At 40.7% G+C, this 13,368-nt stretch overlaps 1 protein-coding gene across 1 annotated transcript in view; it reads left to right on the top strand.

Annotated features, from left to right (window-relative positions):
• The window catches only part of KIAA0825, a gene marked incomplete at its 3' end in the record, with an annotated part of 235,382 nt that extends 222,866 nt beyond the window's left edge, over nt 1-12,516 (top strand). The window contains exon 19 of the mRNA XM_080636888.1: nt 12,393-12,516. Within this exon, the coding sequence (XP_080493014.1) occupies nt 12,393-12,516 (124 nt within the window). The remainder of the gene's footprint in view (nt 1-12,392) is intronic.
• Nucleotides 12,517-13,368: the final 852 nt, after the last annotated feature.

Genomic DNA, 13,368 nt, shown 5'->3' with positions numbered 1-13,368 from the left:
CTTCCTCATTGCAGCTGGAAAGTTTCTAAAAATTTTTCTGTGTTGCCTTCCTCTGCCCTCGATAACATCCTTTGTAGCTGTGTTCTTGCCCTGGAAAAGTGTCTTCCATCGTTTCATTCCAACACTTCTGCAGTTTCTATTTCAGTTCAAAACTTCTTAAATATCCTTATAATGTCTTAACTTCATAGCTGGGACAGGTTAACCTGTGATTCAGAGCTTCATTCTCTTCTCTGCTGATGGCATAGTTTCTACAATGTTTCCCATGTACTGATATCTGCAGTAGATCGAAATACTGTTTCTTCTTTTGGCTTGCTGTTTGGAATTAGGAGCATAACTCTGTTCGTCCCTCAGAGCTCTGTCTTGCTTTATTTTTTTTCCTCATTCCCATTGTAATGGCATATAGATAATTAAAAACATAAATAATAATTCTCATGGTGTCTTCCTGCATATCCTCTAGTAAATAAATTTTATTTTATTCATTGGTAAAACTCTAGGAGGGCATTTCTCCTGATGTTTGTGTATATGTAAGAGAGGAATTTGGCAAAATTGTACTGACGTTTTCAGGTTTTATTTATTTCTGAATATGATGAACACTGATTTTCACATAGACTGTCCTGAAAGCAATACAACTTACCAATACAGGGGAGGATTGATTATTTTGGATGAATAAAAACAAATGAACCATTTTGTGTTAGGTAGACATAGAGATGTTGTCCCAGTTGGGTGATTTCAGGGTAGATATCACTACCAGAACCTTTACATGCAGTGTTTGTTCCTTGTTCAATAGTGCAGTAGCTGCATATTTGATGGCTGCCTGGCCCCCCCTTTTTTTACTGTTTTTCAAGGGAGTATGTGTTTAGTAGATGGATTAAAGACAGATTAAAAAATCAGATAACGTTATTACACAAATGACTGAAACAAAGTGGACATTTTTTGAACGGTTAGTATTTAAGGAGTTAAAATGTTAGTTATAATCCTAACTAAATACTTTTAATCAAATGCAATCTGATTAAACTACCACAGACTTACCTTTTAGTTTAATATTACCATTAGAAAAAAAGTAAAATATTGCCCCGCATAGAAACTGAAAGATTTTTCAGGACTTGAGACTATGGACAAACATTGGATTTAGCTGCTGTCTAACACTGATATAAATGCGTTTCCTGATCTATGATTTCTCATGTTAAAAAAAAAAAAAAAAGTATTTATAACTGAAATATTAAGTGAATTTACAGAAATTTATATTCTTCTATTACCTAAAAATGGCAAATGAGGTAGCAGATGCTAAGATTTCTTGTCTTGTGGTGAATTATAACATGCTGGACATTGATAGAACAAATATGTCACTGCTTGCAAGAGCTTAATCCACAGCTGTGTTACTCATGAACTTCAGGAAGCAAAAGGTAATTCATTAAAATGCTCCAAGAGCTAGTAGCAAGATATTATATTTTATTTAACTGCATCATTTCTCTACCAGTTGCAGCTCAATGTAAAAGAACACTACTGACTTTACTGGCAGTATTCCATGACATTTAAATGTGTAAGTTTATTTTTTATTGAAAATAAAAAAATACATGGAAATTCGAACATACTGATTTATCATAAGAAATCTTGAGAACTGTACAAAAATACCAAACTCTATCACTTTCCATCTCAGGTATAAATATATCAGTATACTCCAGCACAAAGGCATAATGATTGCTTCAGCCAAAGATGTTTGAATGCAGTAAAGGTCCTGTATGAGAACAGGACGTGAGATGATGGCCTATGAGTAGGGTGGAGTTTGCAGAAGGCAAAAACAAAATGCAAAAACATTTGTCTGCTTCATACCTGCTTTGTCACTTTTCCTCTTTCTGTCAATGGCTGGTAAAAAAATGGTCATTCTCATGTTCATAAAGCCACTAATAATGTTTATTAAAATTATACTCTCCAAGGAGCAGGCGTAAGGGCAAGTATGAAGATGTCTTCTGGAGAAAATACGATCGTTTCAAGTCTACCCAAGTTTAAAATGCTGCAAGAAATACTTCCCCATGAAAAATACTCTTTAAACAGAAAGGGACCCCAGGACCAGCTGAACTGGGAGGGCTCCACAGCTGCAAGCACAGAATGTAAGAGAACATGCCACAGCTGGCAGTGCACATTAGGGTTAAGTCCCCTGCAGAAAATCTGCACCTACTAAACAATGGGATGAATTTCATCTCAATTTCAGAAGATTGCACCAATTAGTTTATTATGCACAAACTCTTGCTTTCTTTTGCCTCCTTCAGTTTACAGTGTTATTTATAAATTAATGCATTTAGACAGAAGTTTGAAAATTACAGCAAAACAGTTGGGAGCAATGTAGAGATATTCCAGCCACTCCAGCCAATGAGCCGGCTTCATTTGGAGCTCGGCTCAGATGCCTTTATACAAATGCCTGTAGCATGGGGAACAAACAAAAGGAATTAGAGATGTGTGCACGTCTACGGGGGTTTGATATAATAGGCATCACAGAAACATGGTGGGATGGCTCCTATGACTGGAGTGTTGGAATGGAAGGCTAAAAGCTCTTCAAAAAAGACGGGCCCGGCAGGCGGGGAGCGGGAGTTGCTATTTATGTTAGGGATAGGCTGAAGAGTATGGAACTGTGTCTGGGAATGGGTGAGCAGTCGACAGAGAGTTTGTGGGTCAAGGTTAAAGGGAGAACAGCTATGGGGGACGTTACTGTGGGGATCTGTTACAGCCCGCCTGATCAAGAGGAATCTGTGGATGAAGCACTCTACAGGCAGATAGGAACAGCCTCACGCTCACAGGCCCTTGTTCTCATGGGGGACTTCAACCACCCTGACATCTGTTGGAGTGAAGGTACAGCCTGGCACAAGCAATCCAGGAGATTCCTCGATTGTGTGGAAGACAACTTCCTTCTGCAAGTAATAGAGGAGCCGAAAAGGAGAGGTGCCATGCTTGACCTCATGCTCACCAACAGGGAAGGGCTGGTTGGAAATGTGACGCTCCAGGGCAGCCTTGGATGCAGCAATCATGAGATGGTCGAATTCAAGATCCTCGGGACAGTGAGAAGAGCGTGCAGTAAGCTCACTGCCCTGGACTTCAAGAGAGCAGACTTTGGCCTCTTCAGGAGCCTGCTTAGTAAGGTTCCATGGGATATAGCCCTAGAGGGCAGGGGGGCCCAGGACCGTTGGTTGTTATTCAAGGATCACCTGCTACAAGCTCATGAGTGTTGCATCCCAACTAGAAGGAAGTGCAGCAGGAGGGCCAGGAGACCTCCTTGGATGGATAAGGAGCTGCTCAGGAAAATTCAAAGGAGAAAAGAGGCTTATAGAAGGTGGAAGCAAGGACAGGCGGCCTGGGAAGAATACAGGGATGTTGTCCGGGAAGCTAGGGACTTGGTTAGGAAAGCTAAGGCCCAGTTAGAATTAAACTTGGCTAGGGATGTTAAGGATAACAGGAAGGGACTCTATAGGTAAATAGTGAAAAAAACCAGCCTAGGGACAATGTAGGGCCCCTCCGGAAGATATTGGGAGAACTGGCTACCCTGGATTTGGAGAAGGCTGAGGTTCTTAATGACTTCTTTGCCTCGATCTTCACTGGCAAAACCTCTGACCGCACCACCCAAGTTTTGGAAGGCGGATGCAGGGACTGTGAGAATGAAGACCCTAGGCCCACTGTAGGAGAGGATCTGGTTGGAGACCATCTTAAAAACCTAAATGTACACAAGTCCATGGGACCTGATGAAATCCATCCGCGGGTCCTGAAGGAGCTGGTGAATGAAGTTGCTAAGCCACTGGCTATCATATTTGAAAAATCATGGCAGTCAGGTGAAGTTCACCACAACTGGAAAAAGGGAAATATAACCCCCATTTTCAAGAAGGGGAAAATGGATGACCCAGGGAATTACAAACCAGTCAGTCTCACCTCTGTGCCTGGCAAAATCTTGGAGCAGATTCTCCTGGAAGGCATGCTAAGGCACATGAAAAACAAGGAGGTGGTTGGTGACAGCCAGCATGGCTTCACTGAGGGGAAATCTTGCCTGACCAGTCTGGTGGCCTTCTATGATGGGGCTACGGAGCTGATGGACAGGGGCAGAGCAGTTGACGTCATCTATCTGGACTTTGCAAAGTATTCGACACTGTCCCACATGACATCCTTGTCTCTAAATTGGCGAGACATCAATTTGATGGATGGACCACATGGTGGATAAAGAACTGGCTGGATGGCAGCACGCAAAGAGTTGTGGTCAATGGCTCCATGTCCGGCTGGAGACCAGTAGTGAGTGGTGTCCCTCAGGGATCGGTGTTGGGACCGGTCTTGTTCAACATCTTTGTCAGTGACATGGACAGTGGGATTGAGTGTGCCCTCAGCAAGTTTGCCGATGACACCAAGCTGTGTGGTTCGGTTGATACGCCGGAGGGAAGGGATGCCATCCAGAGGGACCTCAACACGCTTGTGAGGTGGGCTGATGCCAAGCTGATGAAGTTTAACCATGCCAAGTGTGAGGTCCTACACCTGGATTGGAGCAATCCCAGGCACAGCTACAGGTTGGGCAGAGAAGAGATTCAGAGCAGCCCTGCAGAGAAGGGCTTGGGGGTGTTGGTTGATGAGAAAATGAACATGAGCCGGCAGTATGCGCTCGCAGCCCAGAAAGCCAACCATATCCTGGGCTGCATCAAAAGGAGCGTGACCAGCAGGTCGAAGGAGGTGATCCTGCCCCTCTACTCTGGTCTTGTGAGACCTCACTTGGAGTACTGGGTGCAGTTCTGGTGTTCTCAACATAGAAAGGACATGGAACTGTTGGAACAAGTCCAGAGGAGGGCCACGAGGATGATCAGGGGACTGGAGTACCTCCCGTATGAAGGTAGGCTGAGAAAGTTGGGGCTGTTCATCCTGGAGAAGAGAAGGCTGCATGGAGACCTCATAGCAGCCTTCCAGTATCTGAAAGGGCCCTACAAAGATGCTGGGGAGGGACTATTCATCAGGGACTGTATTGATAGGAGAAGGGGTAACGGGTTAAAACTTAAACAGGGGAAGTTTAGATTGGATATAAGGAAGAAATTCTTTACTGTTAGGGTGGTGCCTGTACACCAATGCATGCAGCATGGGAAATAAGCAGGAGGAGTTGGAGACCTGTGTTAAGTCAGGAGATTATGATCTGGTGGCAATTACAGAGACATGGTGGGACAGCTCACATGACTGGAATATAGTCATGGAGGGCTATGTCCTTTTCAGGAAAGACAGGCCAGCCAGGTGGGGTGGTGGGGTTGCTCTTTATGTGCGAGAGCAGCTACAGTGTACTGAGTTCTGTCCAGGGACAGAGGACGAGCGAGTTGAGAGTCTGTGGGTGAGAATTAAGGGGCAGGCTGGCAGGGGCGATACTGTTGTGGGTGTCTGTTACAGGCCACCAGATCAGGGTGAGGAAGTTGATGAGGCCTTCTACGGGCAGCTGAGAGTGGCCTCACAGTCACAGGCCGTGGTCATCGTGGGGGATTTTAACTTCCCTGATGTTTGCTGGAAGGATTACTCAGCAACCCAGCCACAGTCCAGGAGGTTCCTCCAGTGCATGGATGATAACTTCCTCATGCAAATGGTGGATGAGCCAACCAGGAGAGAAGCGCTGCTGGATCTCATCCTCACTAACAAGGAGGGTCTGGTCGAAGCAGTAAAGGTTGAGGGCTGCCTTGGTTGCAGCGACCACGAGATGGTGGAATTCAGGATCTTGTGTGGTAGGACCAGTACAATAGCAAGTGGAATTGCAACCCTGGACTTTAGCAGGGCAAACTTTGGCCTTTTCAAGCAACTGCTAGGGGAAATCCCATGGGCAAGGCTGCTTAAAGGTAAAGAGGCCCAAGATAGTTGGTTGACATTCAAGAATTGCTTATTCCGAGCTCAAGAGCAGAGCATCCCGACGCGTAGGAAGTCAAGGAAGAGGGCCAGGAGACCTGCGTGGCTAAATAAGGAACTGCTGGGTATGCTCAAGTGGAAGAGGAGAGTTTACAGGTCATGGAAAGAGGGGCTGGCCACTTGGGAGGAATATAAGGCTGCTGCTAGAGGATGTAGGAAGGCAGCTATGATGGCTAAGGCCCCCTTAGAATTAAATCTGGCGAGAGGGGTCAAGGACAGCAGAAAGGGCTTTTTCAAATACATAGCTGATAAAACTAACACCAGAGGCAAGGTAGGCCCACTGGTGAACGGGATGGGTGCCCTGGTGACAGAAGATACAGAGATGGCAGAGTTATTGAATGCTCATAGCTAAATTGAGGAAGTGTGGTCTGGATGATCAGGTAGTGAGGTGGACTGTGAACTGGCTGAAGGAGAGAAGCCAGAGAGTTGTAGTCTATGGGGAGGAGTCAAGTTGGAGGCCTGTATCTAGTGGAGTGCCTCAAGGGTCAGCACTGGGACCAGTATTATTCAATATCTTCATCAATGATTTAGATGAGGGAATTGAGTGTACTATCAGCAAGTTTGCTGATGACAATAAGCTGGGAGGAGTGGCTGACACGCCAGAAGGCTGTGCTGCCATCCAGCGAGACCTGGACAGGCTGGAGAGTTGGGCAGGGAGTAACCTGATGAAATATAACAAGGGAAAGTGTAAAGTCCTGCATCTGGGCAGGAACAACCCCAGGTTCCAGTATAGGTTGGGGAACGACCTGTTAGAGAGCAGTGTAGGGGAGAGGGACCTGGGGGTGCTAGTGGACGGCAGGATGACCATGAGCCAGCACTGTGCCCTTGTGGCCAAGAAGGCCAATGGCATCCTGGGGTGTATTAGAAGGGGGGTGGTCAGTAGGTCAAGAGAGGTCCTCCTTCTCCTCTACTCTGCCCTGGTGAGACCGCATCTGGAATATTGTGTCCAGTTCTGGGCCCCTCAGTTCAAGAAGGACAGGGACCTGCTGGGGAGAGTCCAGCGCAGGGCAACTAAGATGATTAAGGGAGTGGAGCATCTCCCTTATGAGGAAAGGCCGAGGGAGCTGGGTCTCTATAGTTTGGAGAAGAGGAGACTGAGGGGTGACCTTATTAGTGTATATAAATATATAAAGGGGGAGTGTCATGAGGATGGAGCCAGGCTTTTCTCAGTGGCAAACAATGATAGGACAAGGGGTAATGGGTACAAACTGGAACACAAGAGGTTCCACTTAAATTTGAGAAGAAACTTCTTCTCAGTGAGGGTGACGGAACACTGGAACAGGCTGCCCAGGGGGGTTGTGGAGTCTCCTTCTCTGGAGACATTCAAAACCTGCCTGGACACATTCCTGTGTAACCTCATCTAGGTATTCCTGCTCTGGCAGGGGGATTGGACTAGATGATCTTTTGAGGTCCCTTCCAATCTCTAGCATACTGTGATACTGTGATACTGTGGTGAGGCACTGGAATGGGTTGCCCAGGGAGGCTGTGAATGCTCCGTCCGTTGCGGTGTTCAAGGCCAGGTTGGACGAAGCCTTGGGTGGCATGGTTTAGTGTGAGGTGTCCCTGCCCATGGCAGGGGCGTTGGAACTAGATGATCCTAAGGTCCTTTCAAACCCTAACTATTCTATGATTCTATGATTCTATTATTGGAGAAATTGAATGTATGTGGAAAATATTTCCTGTAAATTACATTAAATGACTCTAAAGTCACATAAAGATTTAAAGGGAATGCAACATAAGTTTAAGCACCTTTTTTTGTATTCTTTTCCCACGTTTGCCTTCTTATACAATACTTGGCAAAAAGGGACTTTCTCTTCTCAGGCTCACTGTTTTTATTAAAATTCCTCTTAAAAATAGTGAAGTTTTCCAGTGGTAATTCACCACATTAAAACTAGGTAATCTTAAGAGCTTGTGGTGCTTGAATTCTGAATATTTACCCATGTTAAGATGTTTGAATGTCACTTTGATTTAGGTTAGATGTGAATTATGACATCTTAGCACAGTATCAAATACATTGCTGGTGTTTGATGCATAGCAACTGTTAAGTACAGCTATTATTCAGTACGGAAATGCATATTTTCAGCTATCTAATATACAGCTATACAGTTATAGTTTCATCATTTGCCAACACTTCCCTGCAAGAAGATCTAAGACATTATCTACTTCATAGGAAATAACAAAGATGGCATTTATTTCTTTTTTTTCCTTCCTTCTATAAAGTTATGCATTATGTGACATTTTTCAGGACCTTAAGGAATGCAATAGATTTAAAAATACTACACAAGCACTACTAGCAATACATAAAATCCCACTATAAAATTATATTAGAGTGACCCCTTCTATAAACTGTTCACTTTTAGACATTGTTTTGTACAAGCTTTAGGAAAGGGTATGGTTAATCTCTCAAATATATTAATAAGTAGATTTCTAAAAGTGAAAAGAATTCTGAGTTGAAAAGTACTCGTAGATTTTATTTCAATTTTGTTCACTTTTATTATTGCTTGTAATTTTTTACATAATTTTTTCCTTTAGTTTTTACATCCTTGTTATAACTGATGAACTGTAATAAACAACCTTACTAACTAATCAAAGAGTAGCTATTAAAGTAAACTTCTTAATGGAACTTCTTAAAATGTGGCAATCTGCTACAGGTAAAATCTGTGTCACTTTGGGTAATCCCTATATGCATATTACTGTATGTATTTTATTTCTGATTTAATATACTTCAACTTTGCTATGAAATGCATATACTTCCTTTTGATCTGTAACAAGCAGCTAAATGTAATATATAGTCCCTATTACGGCTTTTAAAAAGTGCCTTCATAGGAATATATCTACAATTTACAAAATTTATGCAATACTGTAACAGAAAATCAAAGCAGCAAATGTATTACCCTGTATTAAAGCCAGCCCTGCTAAAATGTCCAGCATGCTTTTTAGCAGATGCACAGAAGATTTTTCTCTGTATCTTTGCAAACACATTTACTGTTTCTTTACCTTTTATAATTCAATATAGTGGAGAGACAAGAGTATCACAAAACATAGTCCTGTATACCCATTTATATAAATGGATATGTTGGTGTTAATTATAAGCAAGGATAGCACATGCAGACAGCTGGAATTATTGGATCTTCTTAGGGCACTGAATATTTCTCCCCTTGCACTTTGTTACCTTGTGGATGCGCAAGACAAGACTTCTGCCTCCTCTTGCATCTTATTTATGAGAAGAACCAGAAGCCCTCCGAGTGCTAGTTATCCTCTTTGACCTCATGATCTAAAGTCTAGACTGACCAGCAGAAAACTTGTGATTCCTGTATTTATCTGTGCTGACCTGTTTTGCTCTATCTGTCTGAAAAAAAAAGTTTACTGCTAATGGGGTTTTTTTTTACCCTTTGGTCAGCCTCCTGCGACACAGAAAGGAACAGCATACAGAGAAAAGGTTTTCAGCAGTTCAGGTGAACATATTATGTAGGCATAATTAGAGTGATACAGAGTTTAGCTGACTATGTATCAGCAGTATTTCTGCATTTATTATCCTGATTTTCTGCAAGGGAGTACTGTGTGACTCTTAACGTTTCATATTTAATTAACTACTGTTAATTAAATTTCAAATTCTTTTTGAACATTTAATTCTGTAAGTGTACAAGTAGTACTGGCCTGAATACTTGCAATCCTACCCTAAAAATTACAAAGGTGATTTTATTCTAAACATATGCTTTCTCTTTAACTCTGAAGTATATACAGAAAGTTGGGCTCATATGAACTCTAAGCAAAATGTAGACAGTGATGTGATGGATAGGATCAAATAATTCCAATACCCTTTTGAAATGCGGATTTTATTTAATCTTCCAAGACACAGACAGACTAAAAATACATGCCACCTATGTATTTGGAAATTTTCTCTAAGAGCTACACTACTAATAATTTGAAAGAACAGACGTGTGCAGGTTGGCTGTTCAACTGATGAAGATTGCATTTTGAAAGTAATTCAGGATGATAATTTCATTCACATTTCTTGAACTGGCTAGTTGGATTTGTACTAATTACTATTGCCAAAACAACTGTGACACATTTTAGATATGCTAGTAAAAATATGTTCCATTTTGGACAAATTTTTGAATAGCAAATATTGATTCTTTTTCCATTTGAACTCAAACAGCTGATTTCCCATCCCATTTAGGAGAGCAAAGATATGCTGTAGCCTTCTTGTTTACTGTCTAGTAGTCTTTTAGAAAACAATATTGTTCTCAGACTTTAGGCCTATCAGTGGGAAAATTTCTACACTAGATGAGGGACCAGGTGTTTGTCAAGCTCATTTCATAGATCATTCATGGATCCTGTTAAGTGAATGCATAGAAGACATTCTTATCCCCATTGGACCTGCTTAAATGCTTTAAAAATAGACTACTTTTTGCTAAAATGATAATGCAATGTATTAGTAATAACTTGATATAAAGTTAACACTAAAGGGTGTCCAAACTGGATGACATTGAAGATTTTTACCAACACTAACTTTCAAGTTTCAATGAAATGTGCTGACAAGTATGAAGTCACTATCTTTAAAAGGAATCTGCTGATTTATTATTAAGCTTCCTTTAGCCAAGTGTGCTAGATTTCTGTGTTACACCTCCAGCAATAACTGTTTTGAATGTATTTCATTTAGCATTTTCAGTTGTCATCTTTCTAAGCAAAAAGCTCCTCTACTCAAAAATATGCAACAAATCAAATTAATTAAAATGAATCAATTCAATTGGTGAAGTGGTGGTTTGGAATGACTCTGAGGACCATAAATTCAAATTAAAGCTTGTACAATTTCTTCCTGGCTTTGGAGAGGCTCCTTGGTCCATTAGCAAAAGGAAAAAGGGAAACTGGTTACCCTGTTTGACAGCATTCACCCTGGGATGCTTGCAGAAGTAACCATGCTGAGGGCTCATGTAGCCAGATTTTATAAACATATCATAATACAGAGAATGAAGCAGATGGATATAGTAACAATTAATTTTATCTAATGTTAATAATCAGGTCAGGCTAAGTATGATAGTGGTTGTACATGAGTGGAATTGCTGCAAATTGCTGCAAAACTCTTATCATTGACATAGTGTTTATAATTTTATTCATAGTATGCTTTGTTTGTTCTGATACTTCTTCAATTCAGGCAATAACGTGGGTTGTCAGATTCAGTTTTTAAGGTAAAAGTATGATGGATATATGCTAATTCATATATGTTCATTGAATGTATTTTTCCCGACTGTGTTTTAATGATCAGATTGTACTACAGAGCACTTGTTCTTTTTCTGGTTTTAGCAAGCTTTTAAACACAGTTACAAAAAGTACACACCACGCTTTATTGCAAGTATCGATTGTCCTCTTTTGCACATATGATGAACTCTCACCATTCTGTATTACATTTGGTTTATTCACCAATCTAAACTTGTATATGGCTTCTGGTTTCAGCAGTCTGAATGAAGACCTAAGAAATGTGGGGACAGGACTAAAGTATTGCTCCTGACATTAGTTTCATAAAACCAGTCTTTGTTCTGATGCTCCTCTACATCTCTCCTACTTTACAGGATCATCCTATGCTCATTTATATCCACTGGATTTAATACTTGAAAATATTATTTCTATATTCAGTATTCATGCTTTACCTTTTGTCTTCAGCTGGTCTGAACTGGGAACCTACACTTTACTATCTACTTAGAACAGAAAGAGATATATTAAAGGGATAGCAAACTCTTAAAATCCACAAAATTTGTAAGAGAGTGTCGGATTACACAGGCATACTTACAATGATACAAAGTTTAGCTAACTATATATCGGCATTATTTATGCAATTGTTATCCTGATTTTCTGCAAAGGAATCCTGTGTGACTTTTAAGGGTTTATATTTACTCAGCTACTAAAGAAAAACAAAATTGTCTCCATATTGTTTTACTTTTTCAGTTTTTCAGATTTAATCGTATTAGGACCTTATCCTAAACTAGAACTCAGTATTCACATGGAGAAAGGGAAGAATCTGATATGTTATTTATTTCTTGGTATGATAGGTATACCTGATGATTGACGAAATAATGAGCCAGCCAGTTTTGTGGTGTTTTGTAATATAGTATTGTCACTGAGAGAAAATGATGACCATTCACATTAAATATTTGGGCTGGTCATCATGTGGTGTTTGAGTTTTCACTACAAATCTATGGAGTGTTGAGAGCACATGCTAAGCTTCCAAAATGCTTGCTAGCTCTTCCAATTTTTCTCTGCTATTTTTACAGCGTTTCCACATCTACCAACATGTGTGACAAGAAAAATAAAGTACTATCACAATAAATGTGAGATTTTATTTGGTGGTGTGGACAATTTGTTTCAATTGGCCATGCCAGTTGTGTGGGGAAAGAATTTGGGGAGTTATATATTCTATGATTCAGTTTTGTATTGACTTGCTTGCTCTAAAGACTGGTTTAAAACACATTAAAAATTTTAAGATGTTCTCTTTCTTTTAGGTGGGAGATGAAAGAAGGTGCAGATCTTGAAGATGAGGAGAAAGTTATGGTGGAACACTTACAAAATGTTTATTTGACACAAAGCACTCCTACGTCAGAGGAAAAAGAAGAACAATTACCTTGACAGGTTTCGGGTAGCACCTTTTTCTGAATTCAGCACGGTTTAACTTAATGGCTTGGTTATAACTGACAGGACTAGAAAGCTCAGGGATATATATGTTGAGTAGGAGTCTTAAACTAAAGAATGTTCCCCTCTTATTGTCTAGTTACCCCATCTAGGCAGCAATTGTTCACACTTGCATCAGGTGAGCAACAATATATGAAAACGTCAATGTCACAAAACTAAGAGGGTGTATCTTAATACTGAGGAGGCATAAACCTGAATGACAAACCAGGAACTGTTTTAAAAGTATAAAGCCCACTCTGAAAATAATGCGACTTTGGAAATGTACTGAGCAAACACCCATGCTATGCTTCTATTGACCATTTTGGAGTCAGTCAGACTGCCCCAGTTAGTGTTGCTCAGGGACATTTTCCCTCCCTTGGTGCTTGTGTCCTGCCATTTAATCATCCAAAATACATGAAAACGGATAAGGTACAGGACATGGGTCTGCAGTCCTTTGTGAATTGCTCTGGGATGAGTATGCTTGGCCATTATTCCCAAGCAAAAACACATCACTTTTATTGCACTTGCACACCCTAACTTAACATCCAGTGTATGTTATGGCTTAAAAGACATATTTTAGAGAAACTTGTTAGCAGCTTTTAGAGTTTTGAGAAGCATATTTTTATAATATGCTTAACTGTGCATATTATATTATAAAAAGAGTTACAGGAACTGCTGAAAGGACTACTTATACAGTGCACTGAGAAGAGAAAATGATAAAGAATGAAATATTTATTTCTGATATAGTAAAATTTCATTTTCATAGTGAGGCCTAATATTCAGATTTTCCAAATATTAAATGTTTTCTTT

This window comes from Psittacula echo (assembly GCF_963264785.1).
Source record: "Psittacula echo genome assembly, chromosome: Z".
Lineage (NCBI taxonomy): Eukaryota > Metazoa > Chordata > Aves > Psittaciformes > Psittacidae > Psittacula > Psittacula echo.
This window is presented reverse-complemented; position numbering and strand designations above follow the sequence as displayed.